Source organism: Thamnophis sirtalis, unplaced genomic scaffold (genome assembly GCF_051295495.1).
Source record: "Thamnophis sirtalis isolate CommonGarterSnake01/CBP01778 unplaced genomic scaffold, rThaSir2_p1.2 scaffold_9, whole genome shotgun sequence".
NCBI lineage: Eukaryota > Metazoa > Chordata > Lepidosauria > Squamata > Natricidae > Thamnophis > Thamnophis sirtalis.
The window spans coordinates 73,260,885-73,277,804 of NW_028261389.1; the positions used below are offsets into that span (position 1 = coordinate 73,260,885).

Sequence of the window (16,920 nt, forward strand, 5' to 3'; positions counted from 1 at the left end):
GGGTCATGTGACTGGGTGGACATGGCTATGTAGTCATGTGACGGGGTGGGTCAAAAGACAGAAACTCACTTTAACAATGTCTTGCTGGAGCAGGGGATTGGATTAGATGACCTCCAGGTCCCTTCCAGCCCTGGATTGCTGTGTTCTTTCAAGGTATCCTCTGAAGCTGTGTCTAGTGTCAGGTTTGAGGTTCTTCCTCCCTCTCCTTTTTCCATCCCTCTCTTTCTTTCTTTTTTCTCTCTCTCTCTCTATTTCTCTCTCCCTTTTTTTCTCCCATCCCTCCATTCTTCCTTTCTTTCTTTCCTTCCTTCTTTCTTTTTTCTTCTTTCTTTTTCTTTCTTTCTTTCTTTCTTTCTTTCTTTCTTTCTTTCTTTCTTTCTTATTTTCTTTCTTTCTTTCCTTCCTTCCTTCTTTCTTTCTCCCATCCCTCCCTCCCCCTCTCTTTCTCTTTGTCCCATACCTCTTTCTTTCTTTCTTTCTTTCTTTCTTTCTTTCTTTCTTTCTTTCTTTCTTTCTTTCTTTCTTCTTTCTTTCTTTCTTTCTTTCTCCCATCCCTCTCTCCCCCCTCTTTCTTTCTTTCTTTCTTTCTTTCTTTCTTTCTTTCTTTCTTTCTTTCTTTCTTTCTTTCTTCCTTCCTTCCTTCCTTCCTTCCTTCCTTCCTTTTGCAACACCCTCCCCCCTTCATTTTTGGCCTATCAGGCCTCAGGGAAGCCTATTGGGAGCAAAACAGACCCCAAATGCTAAAAAAAAAACCTTCCTTCTATCGCACAGCACAGCTAATTGTCGGAACATATTTTTTACTACCGGTTCAGATGAATCGACCCGAACCAGTAGCATTTCACCCCTGGTTACATTGGACAGCAAGAACAATTAACAGCTTGCCGTCAGAAGTTGTGGCTGCTCCATCACTGGAAGCCACACCTACAGAAGAGGTTCCAAAATTTTTTGAAACCCACCACTCACACACAAACACACAGACAGACTCACACAGAGAGAGAAAGAGAAAGAGAAAGAAAGGAAGAAAGAAAGAAAAAAAGAAAGAAAAAGTGAGAGAGAGATGAAAGGAAAAAAGAAAAAAGGGACACAGAGAGAGAGAGAGAGAGAGAGAGAGAGAGAGAGAGAGGAGAGAGAGAGAGAGAGAGAGAGAGAGAGAGAGAGAGAGAGAGAGAACACATGGCCATTAAGCCACTCCCACCAGGTCACATGGCCGGCAAGCCACTCCCACAAAGGAGGCCACACCCACAGAGTAGGTTAAAAAAAAATTTGAAACCCACCACTCACACACAAACACACAGACAGACTCACACAGAGAGGGAAAGAGAAAGAGAAAGAAAGGAAGAAAGAAAGAAAAAAAGAAAGAAAAAGTGAGAGAGAGATGAAAGGAAAAAAGAAAAAAGGGACAGAGAGAGAGAGAGAGAGAGAGAGAGAGAGAAAGAAAGAGAAAACACATGGCCATTAAACCACTCCCACCAGGTCACATGGACGGCAAGCCACTCCCACAAAGGAGGCCACACCCACAGAGTAGGTTCAAAAAATTTTTGAAACCCACCACTGATGTGAACAGTGGCTCCTCACCCCTCCCCAGCCACGAGGATACGCTGCCAAATTTCCTGACAGTTAGAACAATTAATCAGAGGAACAGAAGTTGCCTCCAGAAGTTGTAAATGCTCCAACACTGGAAGTCTTTGAGAAGATGTTGGGTAGCCATTTGTCTGGAACGGTATAGGGTTTCCTGCCTAGGCAGGGGGTTGGACTAGAAGACCTCCAAGGTCCCTTCCAACTCTGCTATTGTATTGTACTGTATAAATTTCTGAAGGACACGTATTTGAAAGTTCTCCTACCTTTTCTTTGTTGGAAAATCCCAAGATGGCAGCTGCTACTTCAAGAGCAAAAATGACGAGAAGGAAGGTGAAAAACTAAGGAAGAACAAGGGAGACAAAGAGACATTTGTAGACATGACTGAAGACTTTGGAGCAATGCAGAAATATTACTTAACCGCCTTACAGTTCCCCGGGTACATTTAACACTGAATGCACTTTGTGTGTTTTGTCTCAGCTACACAAGTAAAGGCTTCACGGATGAGTCAAATTACTTGTCAGTGCAGCCAGATGGGCTGAAAGTAAATATTTTGGCGTGTAAGGATGAAAAGACCGTCATTTCATTTTTAGGTGGCCTTTCTTTCCAAAGACATTCAGAGCAGGGTGCAAAAAATAAATAAATAAAAAGGCTAACAACCAACTCTAAGAACCGTTAGAGAAAAGCAATTGACGAAAAGAAGCTTAGCTAAACTCCGCGAATCAATGAGACTCTTAAAAAGAGATGTTAAAATAGCAGCAATTCACCGAGCTGAGGACCGGGAGTTACCACACTTACGTCCTGCCATATAGGGAGGAATAAGGCCTCCTGCCTTGGACAGGGGGTTGGACTAGAAGACCTCCAAGGGCTCTTCCAGCTCGGTGATTCTAGGCCCCACTGTTTGGGGACACTTTGAGGTCTTTGACACTGAGGCTTTCACATCACCTTTTTAAGGACCTTGAAAGCATTTTCTGTTGTTTTTTTTTCCTCTTGGCATTGAGGGAGTTTGGTCACAACTAACAAGTTTTAACAAGTTTCCGGGCCTGGCAACATTCTAGGTGTTGTGGCCCGTCAGAGGAGCTGGTAGCCGATTCGGACAGTGAGGAGGTTGGGGAGGAACATGGGCCAGTCCTGGAGTCTGGGGAAGGCTCTGATGAGGGCTCTGTGTCAAAAGCAGAGAGGGGGCCAGAGCCGTATGCCAGTTATCAGCAGAGTCAGACATCAGTGAGGCAGACGTATAGCTGGAGCCTGTTCCCAGTGTGCGCATGCGCAAAGTTGCCAGACGAAGGGAACACCTCAAAAACAGGGGTCGACTTGGGAGTAAAGCCACAGGTGGACGGTGAATGGCCCCTCCGAGAGGAAATAAAAGAGGAGCGAAAGGGGAGTGGAGTTTGCAGGAGTCAATGAGTTCATTCCTGCATTCTTGCCAAGTATTGCGGCGTCTGAAAGATATCGGCCTGGCTACTCTCCAAGCCCGATAAAGGCCAGTAATTGTGAACTATCTTGAAAGACTGTGGGAGAGGAAAGACTTTGCTGGAGAGGAATTCACTGTCAATGAAATAAAAGGGGTTTATCGGGGTGAGGATTCGGCCTTGTGCTGCTCAAAGGTCAAAGGCAACCCTGATCCGGTCCTCAATGTAATTGAGTTTGACACCCCTGCTTTGGAGGCTTGGGGGTGGAAGGGAGTTGATGCAACTCCTCTTAATGGTCGCACTGGTGATAAACAAAAGATGGGAAACCTTTGTCTTTATCTATGGAGATTTTCAGCCATCCAAGTTGTCCCAAAGGTGCTTTTTCACAAGGCAACTGGACTTTCTGGTTCGTTTGTTCCTTTTAAGACGTTTCTCTTCTCATCCAAGAAGCTTCTTCAGATTTTACTGGATGGTGGGGAATGGAAGGATTTATATTCCTTGCAAACAGCTGGTTATTTGCATTCTTTTAGAGGGTTGTTGAGGCCACCTGGAGGTTTGAGAGCTGTGGTGGCGCAGTGGTTAGAGTGCAGTACTGCAGGCTACTTCTAGCTGCAGTTTGGCACAAATAATTCCTGTAGTCTGCAATTTTTCTGGTCTAGTCAGGTAACCCTGAGAACACAAGACAAACCTCCAGGTGGCCTCAACGACTATCTAAAGAGAATGCAAATGACCAGCTGCTTGCAAGGAATTTAAATCCTTCCGTTCCCCCACCGTCCAGTCAGAACAGAAGAAGCTCCTTGGATGAGAAGTGAAGCATCCTCAAAGAAAAAACAGAAAGTCCAGTTTCTTCTTGAAAAAAAGCACCTTCGGGATTTTGTGTTTATCTTTTCTCAGGTTTTGTCTTTTTTTTCCTGTTGAAGCATCCAGCCCCACTTCAATTATGAATGTTGGTGTAATTTTTAATTGTTGTATTGTCTTATTTACCCCCCCTCCCTTTTTATTGTAAGCCGCCCGGAGTCCTCCGGGAGTGGGCGGCATACAAAACTAATAAACTAAACTAAACTAAACTCAAGCAGGGAAAGCTTACTTTTGTTTTTCAAAGTCTCCACCTGGATCTGAGCTTCCAAATTGATCTCTCTCTCTCTTTCTCTCTCTCTCTCTCTCCCTCCCTCCCTCTCTAAAATCATCTGGGCCAAGATCAGACTTTTTGAAAAAAAACAGGCCCGTTTTCCCAAAAAACGGGCCATTTTGGGGAGATTTGCAGAGTGCAAAAACTTTTTTTTTTAAATTTACCTCTTCAAAATCTTGGTGCATCTTATACTCCGGTGCGTCTTACACTCCAAAAAATACGATATGTATTATCTGCATCTTAAACCTCCAAACATAAGCTAAGATGCACAACTAAGCCTGCTTTCAGTTTGAAAACAAGGTAGTTTCAAAAGCATTTCCTCATATACATGTTGGCATTTATATTTGGTAGCAAAATACAGGGATATTTGAGGCGCCCATGGAACTCTTTGCAAAAGAACTTTCTGCTGAAACGCAGGGAAATGCTATGCAAATAGGAGCCCATTCTGTGGCACAAACAAAATCCCCATTCGCTGCGTTTGGAGCCTCTCTGGCCCATGCGTCATGAATTAAACATGTTTCCTAGGCTCTATTTTTAGACGGGCGGAAAAATGCGAAGGCTCGAGGAGTGAAAGGGTCCAACTTTCTCACCCCAGTATGTTTGTGTATGCATGTGGGAAGACTTACCAAGCCAAGCATACACTGCGACTCCTGTATGGCTCCGCAGCATCCCAAGAAGCCAACCAGCATTATGATGGTACCAGCAGCAATGAGAATGTAAACCACTACGGAGGAAAAAAAGGAGGAGGAAGAGGGAGCAATAGGAGAAGGAAAAAGAGGAAAAAGAAGAGGGAGGAGGAGGAGGAGGGGGAGAAGGAGGAGGAAAAGGAGGAGGAAGAGAAGAAAGAAGCAGGAGGAGGAAAGGACAAGGAAAGGGCAAGAGGAGGAGGAGGGAGAGGGGAGGGAGGAGAAGAGGGAGGAGGAAAAGACGAGGAGGAAAGGACAAGGAAAGGGGGAGGAGAAGAAAGGAGAGGAGAGAAGGAGGAGAAGGAACAGGAAGAAGGGAGGAGGAGGAGGAAGAGAAGTAGAAGCAGAAGGAGGAGGAGGAGAAGGAGGAGGAAAGGACAAGGAAAGGGGGAGGAGGAGGAGAAAGGAGAGGAGAGAAGGAGGAGAAGGAACAGGAAGAAGGGAGGAGGAGGAGAAAGAGAAGTAGAAGCAGAAGGAGGAGGAGGAGGAAAGGACAAGGAAAGGAGGAGGAGGAGAAAGGAGAGGAGAGAAGGAGAAGGAAAAGAAGGGAGGAGGAAGAAGAGGAAGACAAGTAGAAGCAGAAGGAGGAGGAGGAGGAGAAGAAGAAATAGAAGGAGAAGGAGGAGGAGGAGGAGGAGGAGGAGAAGAAGAAGAAGAAGAAGAAATGGAGGAGGAGGAAGGAGAAGGGAAGGAGGAAGGGGGCGGGGAGGAGGAGGAGAAGAGGAGGAGGAGGAGGAGGAGGAGGAGGAGAAGAAGAAGAAGAAGGAGAAGAAGAAGAAATGGAGGAGGAGGAAGGAGAAGGGAAGGAGGAAGGGGTGGGGAGGAGGAGGAGAAGAAGAGGAGGAGGAGGAGGAGGAGAAGAAGGAGAAGGAGGAGGAGGAGAAGGAGAAGGAGAAGGAGAAGGAGGAGAAGAAGAAGAAGAAGAAGAAGAAGAAGAAGAAGAAGAAGAAGAAGAAGAAGAAGAAGAAGAAGAAGAAGAAGAAGAAGAAGAAGAATTGTTATATCACATGGAAACTTCCTTTGGTTCATGAGTTCAACCAAGGCAGCATTAACTTGGCAAGGGAGGCCAACTAGCGCTGGTTTTCTGAAGGCCTGACTGGGGGTTCCTTCTGTTTGTGGATCTCCTCCCGGCCATCATCTGTGTCTGGACTGCACTTACACCAATGGCTGTCATCTTTCCTTGTCATCACTTTGGTGGTCCTTTTTGTCCCTTCTCATTCAAAATGACGGGCAGTTTGGCCTAGTGGTGAGGGTGCCAGCCTCGAAACGAGGCGGCTGTGAGTTCTACTCCTGCCTTAGCTAGAAAGACCAGCTTGGGGGGGGGGGGGGACTGTGAGCCAATCACTAAGAGACTATGAGTTCTAGTCCCGCCTTAGGCAGGAAACCCAGCTGGGTGACTTTGGGCCAATCACCAGGAGATTGAGAGTTCTAATCCCGCCTTAGGTATGAAACCAGCTAAGCGACTTTGGGCCAATCACCAGATTGGTGAATTCAAATCCCGCCTTATTCAGGAAAGCTGGCTGGGTGACTTAGGATCCAGTCACTCTATCTCAGTAATAACGCATGTTTTCGGCACTGAGTGCCCAAGCCTGAACATGCGCGCATGCGCATACAGGACCAGCCAGCTGGTCTTCGGTTTTCCAGTGCTCCAGTGCATGTGAAGACTAGCTGGTTGGTGTCTGCATACCAGAGGTCGGTTTCTACTGGTTTCTACCGGTTCCTAACAGTTGGGCCAAGTAGGTAGTAACATCAGCTGGCCACGCCCCTGAATCGGTTCTATCAGCGGCGCTATAAACGGCGCCATCTTTTTTTGTGCTTCTGCGCATGGGCAGAAGCATTTTTTTATCTACTGTGCATGCACGCATAGCGCGCATCAAGCATGTCCCTGAGCGAACCAGCAGTAGAAGCCAGAACCAACCCCTGGCGCATACGCACTAACTAGCTGGTCTTCGAGTTCCCTATATTCAGGTGTGTGGAAAAACCAGCTGGCTGGTGTGCATGCGCACCCTGGAAACTAGCTGGTGATGGCATGGATGTCCACAGAGAGGGCTGTGCATGCCATCTTTGGCATGTGTACCATTGGTTTGCCATCACGGCTCCATCTCGACCCAACCCACCTCCCAAGATCGTGATTGTGGGGGAAACAGGGGAAGTATGTGGAGCCGAGGTGGCGCAGTGGTTAGGGTGCAGTACTGCAGGCCACTTCAGCTGACTGTTATCTGCAGTTCGGCGGTTCTAATCTCACCGGCTCAAGGTTGACTCAGCCTTCCATCCTTCCGAGGTGGGTGAAATGAGGACCCAGACTGTGGGGGCGATATGCTGACACTGTAAAACCGCTTAGAGAGGGCTGAAAGCCCTATGAAGCGGCATATAAGTCTAACTGCTATTGCTATTGCTAGTATAAAGTACGTTTGCCACCTTGAGTTACTTCTCCAGTAATAAAGGCAGGCTAAAACTCTAATAAATGAACAAATAGGGTGCCAGCTACAATTGCCCATCGAAGTCCACTCACCAGACATACCATTTAAAAATTTTAAAATAACAATTTCAAGATGGAAATGGCCATTTTCTGAAGGGCATCTATGTTTTTTTTTTGCGGTATTGCCCGGTGTTACCAGGATAAACAAATACTACCATAGCAGCTTCAGCTATTATTCTCTTCCACCCCTCCTTGTTTCCACCCACGAAAACCACTTGCACAATATATTTTTTTCCTCCCATAAAGGAAGCCAAGGACATTTGCTTGCAAAATGCAATAGAAAGCTTTTATCAGTTCCTGGCTGTCTGTTTTGCAAACATGCTTTTATTATCCTTAGCAAAGCACTTCCTGGTTGACATCAAAGGAAAAACTGAGTGTTTCGGGCTGGGCATGCCTTAAAAAAAATGCTTGAGGAGACCTCACACAAACTGTAACTGAAATAATAAAAAAAAAGATTCTGTCTCTGTCTGGAAGATCCAACTAATTGTGCACATTTTAATTTTCCAAATTCACACAGAAGCTTGAAAGAAAAGCACGAATCGGTTTCAGCGGATATTTTTGCTCACGTCAGCAAAAAAAATCCCTTTCGCTGCCCTCGTTAAGGCTTATTTGCAAGAATTATTTTCTTGCATTAAAAATTGGTTTCTATTCCAATTTGCCAGCGCTGGATTTGTCAGGGATGATTTTTTTTTTTTTAAAAGAAACCACAACGGAAGAACAATCCTTAAATGTTTTAAAACTTGAAAAGGAATTCGAAAACCCCAAAGTCAAAAACCTCTGGGTTCTTCATGGGGGAAAAAACATGGCTAATCTGGAATGTCAAGAATTTGAAATGCTCAGTTTTGTAAAAGCTTAGCTTAAAAGTAAAATTTTGGCCACTGGTAGCTGGACCGGGGCTGCAGAAACCCAAATAGGAAAAATCAATCTGTCTCTCTCCCTCTCTGTTTCTGTATAGAGAATATAGTAAGGTTTATCTATCTTATCTCTCTCATCTCTCTCTCTCTCTTCATCCATCATTCGATCCATCTAATCTATCTATCTATCTATCTATCTATCTATCTATCTATCTATCTATCTATCTATCTATCATCTACCTACCTACCTACCTACCTACCTACCTACCTACCTACCTTTCTATCTATCTATCTATCTATCTATCTAATCTATCTATCTATCTATCTATCATCTATCTATCTATCTATCTATCATCCATCTCTCTCTCTATCATATCTCTGTCTCCTTTATCTCTTATTTATTTTATCTTTCTCTCTCCCTTTCTATCCATCTATCCATCTATCCATCTATCCATCCATCCATCCATCCATCCATCCATCCATCTATCTATCTATCTATCTACCCGCTCTCTATCATATGTCTCTCTCTCTTATTTATCTTATCTTTCTCTCTCCTCCCCTATCTATTTATCTATCTATCTATCTATCTATCTATCTATCTATCTATCTATCTATCTATCTATCTATCTATCTATCATCTACCTACCTACCTACCTACCTACCTACCTACCTACCTACCTACCTACCTACCTACCTACCTACCTACCTTTCTTTCTATCTATCTATCTATCTATCTATCTATCTATCTATCTATCTATCTATCTATCATCTATCTATCTATCTATCTATCTATCATCTATCTATCTATCTATCATCCATCCATCCATCCATCCATCCATCCATCCATCCATCCATCTATCTATCCCTGCCTGCCTGCCTCAGAAGGGATTTGAGCTATTTCTTTTTGGAACCAATCCAGGCCAAACCTTTATTTTCAAGACTGTTTTGGTTTGGCTGTGATAACTTTTGGTTATCTATTTGGTCTCCAGCCAGTTACCGTCCTAAGCTCGCAGCTGGGGGCTAGCTGAAAAACCTGAAATGGAGCTGTTGAGGAAACAGACTGAATAAACTCTCTACACCAATTCTGACATGTGGGTGAGTGGCAGGAGCACACCACTCATCCTAACCCAGCGCTCCATGGCTTAGGCCCAGGGTACCTGCGAGACCACCTACTGTCACCGGTAGCCTCCCATCATCCAGTGCGATCCCACAGAGTTGGCCTCCTCAAGGTGCCGCCGGCCAGACAGTGTCGGCTGGTGACCCCCAGGGGGAGAGCCTTCTCTGTGGGAGCGCCTTCCCTCTGGAATGAGCTGCCCCCGGAGCTTCATATAATCCCTGACCTCCGGTCCTTCCGAGGCACCCTAAAAAGTTGGCTTTTCCAGCAAGCCAGCCTGGCTTGAACAAAACAAAATGAATTATTGATCACTGTTAATTTTAATTCGATTTTTTTTAAAAAAAATGTCATTGTCAATTTTAATTGGGTTTGGGATATTCTATTTAATTTTTTAAAAAACTTTTGTATTATGTGTTTCTTTTAATGTTGTATGCCGCCCTGAGTCCTTGAGAGAATAATATATCGGCATATAATCTAATAAACCTAAACCTAAACCCCTCTCCCCCCCCAAGTGTCAACCTTGAAGCTGATCTGGCCAGAGCCATTTTGAGGCTTCAGTGTTACTACATAGGAACTCAGGGATAGGGAGGGGGGGGGATAGAGATAGCTGGGGTTTTGTAGCCAAAACAAAATACGTTCCCCTGGGAACCAAGGACATTTCTGCAGGTGGCCGGAGAGAGGAGGAGGGAAGTTACCAGGTACGCAGACGGCACCTTGATTGGATCATGGGGCTGAGTGCTTGGGAAAACAGGAAAACCTTTGACTTTTAATTAGGTGAAAACTGCGGGAACATTCAGAATCGGTTTTCACCAGCTTGGGCCAATATAAGATGTCCAATAAAAGTACTGTATTTTTCGGAGTATAAGACGCACTGGAGTATAAGATGCACCAAGAGGCAAATTTTTTTTAAAAAGTTTTTGCATTCCCCAAAACGGCCCTGTTTTTTTTCCAAAAAAAGAGAGGCATTTATAGCCTTTAGGAGGCTTGTAGAGTACTCCTGGGGGGCGGGGCCCAAAATGATCAAAAAATGATCCATTTTTGTGAAAATGGGCCTGTTTTGTGTCAAAAAATTGTATGCATAGCCTTTAGGAGACTTATAGAGTGCTCCTGCGGGCTGGGGGGGGCACAATTGGGCAAAAACGGCCCGTTTTTCACTCATTTGTGCCCTCCCCAGCCCCCAGGAGCACTCTGAAAGCCTTCTACAGGCTCTGCAGGGCCATTTTGGTGAAGGGGATGGGTTTCGGGAGGCAAAAAAATGCTATATTTAGTGTATAAGATGCACCCAGATTTTCAGCCTCTTTTTTGAGGGAAAAAGGTGCGTCTTATACTCTGAAAAATACGGTATCCTTTGCGAAACCTACCTGCCTCTGACTTCTGTTTGCTATGGGTGTGTTACTTAGAACCCCCACACCAAGGTTGAACAACTACTGTCTTCTGAAAAAGGACAGCTGATGTTTAATCCTCGGTCTTTTTTTTTCCTGATCTAACCTAACTTAAGAGGAACCCGAGATGAACCCTCGAGATACATTATTTAAGTTTTCAGCCCTCTACACCAGGAGCTTCGTCTTAAATTATCCTCTGCAACTTTCCAATAGGTTTTCAGAAGCCGCTGCTTCTCTCCACAAATCTGGGAAGCTCTTGGTGATTTACCTATGGAGAAAGCCGTAGTAGTATCTTGCCCGGATTTGAAGATTTCTTTGGTCTGTGGATCAAAGCGGAGCCATAGTCCAATTGCGAGGACAGCGGTGCCAGCAAGCTGTGAAAGAAGGGAAGACAAAGAGATTCCATGTTAGAGATGGCTTGAATTCCCCAATCAGGACTCAAGCATCTGGTTCAACCCACTCTTGACTATCAGTTCTGCTTCCATAGAGGGAAGCCGAGGTGGCGCAGTGGTTAGGGTGCAGTACTGCAGGCCACTTCAGCTGACTGTTATCTGCAGTTCGGCGGTTCTAATCTCACCGGCTCAAGGTTGACTCAGCCTCCCATCCTTCCGAGGTGGGTGAAATGAGGACCCAGACTGTGGGGGCGATATGCTGACTCTGTAAACCGCTTAGAGAGGGCTGAAAACCCTATGAAGCGGTATATAAGTCTAACTGCTATTGCTATTGCTAATTCTTCAGGAAACCTCTTTAAGGACTGCCTAAGAAAACCCGTGGGGTAGAAACTACGCCCACCCCCCCTGCTAATTGATAACAAGAAAGGCTTTGGAGGTCCCATCCTGAAGGAGGCGCATAACCCCAGCTTCATCCACCAGCTGTCACATCCTAAGCATCGAGCCAAGGTGGCGCAGTGGTTAAATGCAGCACTGCAGGCTGCACTGCAGGCTGCACTGCAGGCTACTGCTAGATCAGCAGTTCAGCGGTTCAAATCTCACCGGCTCAGGGTTGACTCAGCCTTCCATCCTTCCGAGGTGGGTGAAATGAGGACCCAGACTGTGGGGGCGATATGCTGACTCTGTAAACCGCTTAGAGAGGGCTGAAAACCCTATGAAGCGGTATATAAGTCTAACTGCTATTGCTATTGCTAATTCTTCAGGAAACCTCTTTAAGGACTGCCTAAGAAAACCCGTGGGGTAGAAACTACGCCCACCCCCCCTGCTAATTGATAACAAGAAAGGCTTTGGAGGTCCCATCCTGAAGGAGGCGCATAACCCCAGCTTCATCCACCAGCTGTCACATCCTAAGCATCGAGCCAAGGTGGCGCAGTGGTTAAATGCAGCACTGCAGGCTGCACTGCAGGCTGCACTGCAGGCTACTGCTAGATCAGCAGTTCAGCGGTTCAAATCTCACCGGCTCAGGGTTGACTCAGCCTTCCATCCTTCCGAGGTGGGTAAAATGAGGACCCAGATTGTTGGGGGCAATATGCTGACTCTCTGTAAACCGCTTAGAGAGGGCTGAAAGCCCTATGAAGCGGTATATAAGTCTACTGCTATTGCTATTGTTTTCCCTCTGGCAGCTCTGAATCTCTACCATCCGTTTAGAAGCAGAGAGGAAGAAAGACGGTTAGAAGTGGGGGAATATTAAAATGGATCCAATCAACCCCAAAGAAGCAACCTAGGACAATGGAGACATTTCCTGACAGTGAGAGCAATTAACCAGTGGAACAACTTGCCACCAGAAGTTGTGGGTGCTCCAATACCGGAAGAGATTTTTAAGAAGAGATTGGACAACATTTTGTCTGAAATGGTATAGGGCAGGGGTGTCAAACTCATGTTTTTGACCAACAGAGTATTACTGGAAGCTGGCGAGGGTGAAAACGAGCCACATGAAGCCCCAGGAAGCCTTTTATGGTCTATTTTTGGCCTGGTGGAGGCCATGGAAAGCAAAAATGAGGTGCCATTTTGGCTGCTAAAGTGCTGCAGGAGGTGCCCGTCTCTTCTCCTCCCCGCCCCCTGCTGGCCCATGGAGGAGAACTGCAATACTGATCTCGCCTTCAAAGAAATCCAGTCTGACACCTCTGGTATAGGGTTTCCTGCCTGAGCAGGGGGTTGGACTAGAAGACCTCCAAGGTCCCTTCCAACTCTGTTATTCTAAATTCAAATTAACAGGGGCAACGGAAGCAAGGAAGTGTGATTATCACGTTGCATCTGCAAAATGAACCGGTGTTCCACCCCGGGTGATCTGTTTTTCGACAAGGAGGATGCAAAGGGGGGATCCCAACAGCCGACGGCTCAGCCAAAGAATCTACATCAGGAGTGTCACACTTGATTTAACATCAGGGTTGTGTTTGACCTGGGGGGGGCGGGGTATTTGTGTGGGGGTGTGGTCTTGGTGGGTGCGGCCAGCTCGTCATCACTTGTGTCGAGGGTGCCTAGAGTGGCCCAAGTGCTTTACCAGGAAAAAAAATGGCCTCCAGAGGCCTCCTGCAGCCCTCCCGAGCGCCGTTTTCACTGGCAGAAGTGTTATAACCCAGCAACAACCTGTGTTGCGTTCTAATTGGTTGGTCAAGGCACAGCATCTGATTGGCTGGCCTCGTGACAGTTGGGCTTGACAGTTGCTTCTGGCTAGTATAAATACCCTGACAGTTGCAGGGAGAATCTTTGAATCGCTTGTCATCTGGTACTAATAAAGATCTGTCTTGCATACATGGCTCCTGCGTGTCAATCCCTCACAACAACGCACACTCACACACGAGATCACAACAACGCACACACTCACACACGAGATTACAATTAGAAGCACCGCGGCCTGGTCCTTCGCTGTTTCCAGGGTGGCCCCACAGGCCAAACCTAAGCACCCCGTGGACTGGATCCGGCCCCCAGGCCTTGAGTCTGACACCCCTGATCTACATCGTTCTCGGTGGACAAACTGCACCGCAGCTGCCTCGGCCCAGCTTCCTTCTTTTTGCCGTTTTGCCATGAGGGATTCTTGCTGGTCCCACATGGTGAGGGCTCCGGCGGGATCAGAGAGCTCACTATGTGCTCTCTGAGCTGCGCCTCCAGGTGTTGTAGAAGGTGATTGATTGACGCTACGAAGAGGGAAACAGAGCTGGAACTTGGACCTAGTGAAGTGCTTATCACACTGTTCAGCCAGGTGGCATCGTAAAAATAGCAGGTATTTATGCCGTTTGCGCCGTTACCTGGGAGTCGCTCCCTGACACCTGGAGATGTTTTAGTGCCTGGGCTCAGCTCAACTGTAGCTCCACATGGATGACAAAAGTCCAACTTTCCCATCACTGAAAACGTCTGACCCTCCGTATTCAAAATACCCTAGCAGTTTTGACAGCTTTAAGTCAATTTCACAACCTTCCTCGTTTATTTTTCTAGCAAGGAGTCACGTCCCCCACCTCCCATGTCTTGCCTCATCAGCCCACAGCTGAAGAACATCATTGTTCCCCTGCCGATTTCCACACCACAGTCTGGAGCCACAGTCACAACAGTTGAGAAAGCACGTGACGGGACAACAATGGGCCATTCCACCACTGCCGGTTTCAAAAGAAGAGGAACGCAGAAGTAAATCCGAGTAATAACAGGTTAGGTAAATACCATTCACTGTGCTCAGTGAGGCTTGCGGGGCCCCTGGTGATTAGAATGGTTAAAATTCAGGACGGCAGGCTAACTCTGCCCACTGCCAGAGGTTCAAATCTGGTGGGGCTCAAGCTTGACACAGCCTTCCATCCTTCCAAGGTCGGTAAAATGAGGACCCAGACTGTTGAGATGCTGACTCTGTAAACGGCTTGGAGAGAGCTGCAAAGCAGTATATAAATCTAAGCGCTATTGCTACTTCTAGTTAACACTATTAATATGCTGCTGGCATTTCTATCCTTCCTTTAAGCCAGGGGCGTCAAATTCAAGGGCCGGGGACTGGATCCGGACCGTGAGGTGCTTAGATCTGTCCTGTGGAGCTACCCTGGAAACAGTGAAAGGACCGGTGCCCTCAGCCAGTAAAAACGGAGAGAAGAAGAGCTTCTTGCGGCCGTCCCAAGCTTCATTTTCACTGGTAGAGGGCTGCAGGAGGCCGTTGCAACCGAAACGGAGCTCGGGAGCCTGTTTTCGCTGGCAGAGTGTTCAAGCCACCACAGGTGCCCACGACATGAGTGACGTCAGGCTGGCCATGCCCATACCGGCCACACTCACCCCACCCCTATCCCAGGTCAAACACAACCCTGATGCGGCCCTCCATGAAATCGAGTTTGACGCCCCTGCTTTAAGAAGGTGTAAGTGGGGTATCCTCCTTTAATTGTACCCCCTACTCCCCGTACACAAGCCCCCAAAGACCTTGAGAGATGGGTTGGACTGAAAGGATGGTTAGATCTCAGCTTGGCGGTTGAATGGGAGAGGGACTTGAACCCGAGTCTCTTCACCCCACTTCATGGCTTCACTTCAAAATCTAAGGAGCCCATTTTGTAATCCAAGGGAAATTGAGGACCCCAAATGAAGAGAATTTAAGAACCAGGATGGGACCAGAGTTCAGTCATAAAATAACCACAGTTTGTAGGGGGGAAGGAAGCACTGCAAAGCAGGGCAATTAAGTCAATGAATTAAACGTTGCCATGATAAGGAAGAATGCAGAGGAACCAAAAAAAAAAAAAGAGCTTTCGGGAAATCTGGGTTGCGTACGGTAAGCTGGGGCTGGAGGGGCCAAAATTAAACAATAATTAAAATGAAGCTTAGACTTGGAAAACAATCACAGAGTGGAGGAATGCTGTCACTTCTCCCTGAGGGACAACAACAAAAAACGACATTTTTCCAGGACCTCTGCTGCCAACAGAGAACAGCATGAGACAGAGGGAAGGGATGCCCATCATCACAATTTCAGGGCTCCTCTAACAACACATAATTCCCACACAAGCAAATGCATCCTTCCTATGCAGCGATAGATGGGGAGGACCTGTAGTTTAAATTCAACCACGGTTTTACCAACACACACACTTACACACATACTAAGGAGCACCGTGAGAAGCTGATCATTCAAGAGAAGTGATACGTTCCTCAGAAGACAACTTTCCAGAACTTGGGGAATCCCTGGAAGTTTGGTCACAGTCAGGGGTGGGCAGTGGTGGGATTCAAATAATTTAACAACCGGTTCTCTGCCCTAATGACCAGCTGGGTAAGCGGGGCTCGGTGGTCATGTGACTGGGTGGTCGTGGACAACTCAACGTCACTCACATCGATAGGCGCTTCGTCTTAGCTGTTAGAATGGAATAAGGGTTAACGGGAGAGGCAGTTTCTGTAAGCAAGGCAATAAAAATTAGTCTAGAAACAACACCAGAATGTTTCCTTCCTGCCTTCCTTACCGGATTAGCCTTGTAAAGTGGGGAAAAACAAAACAAAATTTCTTCCAACAACCGATTCTCCGAACTGCTTAGAAAGTTAACAACCGATTCTCCTGAATAGGTGCGAACTGGCTGAATCCCACCACTGGGATTCAGCAATGGGTTCTCTGCCCGGTTGCTGGCTGGGCGTGGCCTAGTCAGCCTCCTGCACCATGGTGGGCAGAGGGACATTTTTGCCTTCCCGGCTTCTGGAGGCTTTTCTTGAGGGCGAAAGCTGACTCCCCCGGACTCCAGAGGCCCTCCATAGACTGGAAACAGGCCTGTTTCTGGCCTTCAAGAACATCTGGGAGGTCCATTTCCCCCTCTCCCCCGAGCCTCCGCGCAGGCCCTGCACTTATCTCGCATCCAAAGCGGGCCGCGTGGAGACTCCTGGGAGGAGCCAGGCAGGAGGGGATGGAAGGGGTGGGATGGTGGGGCCAGGGTTCACCAACAAAAGGGCGAACAACAAAACCGCGCCCGACTAAACCGCGTCGCTGACGTCATCAACAGGGCGACAAGAGCGCAGAGACAGAAGCACGCTGTAAACCCTAAACCTAAACTTAACCCCTAACCCTAAACCTAACCCTAACCCTAAACCTTAACCAAACCCTAAACCTAACCCTTAACCTAACCCTAAACCTAACCCTAAATCTAACCCTTACCTTAAGTTAAATCGGCTTTCTTTCGATGCGCTATTTAAAGCGCCCTTCTTTCTCCGAACTGGCTGTTGTCGCCGCGTTGATGACGTCAGCAACGCGGTTTAGTAAGGCGCGGTTTTGTCCACCCTTTTGTCAGGTCACGGGGGCCAGTAGGGGTGAGATTTGTAGCTTCTCCAAACTGGCTATAATTTTAACTACGGATGGAGCTGTAGCTAACATTGTGGCCCCAAAGTCTTTTTCCAAAGGTCAACTGGGCTTA

The 16,920-nt window shown here is 46.9% G+C and overlaps 1 protein-coding gene across 1 annotated transcript in view; it reads right to left on the reverse strand.

Moving 5' to 3' along the window:
• CD9 (CD9 molecule) overlaps nt 1-16,920 on the reverse strand; it is a 47,646-nt gene that overhangs the window by 14,380 nt on the left and 16,346 nt on the right. Inside the window, exon 2 of the mRNA XM_087722259.1 lies at nt 10,900-11,005. Within this exon, the coding sequence (XP_087578385.1) occupies nt 10,900-11,005 (106 nt within the window). The remainder of the gene's footprint in view (nt 1-10,899; nt 11,006-16,920) is intronic.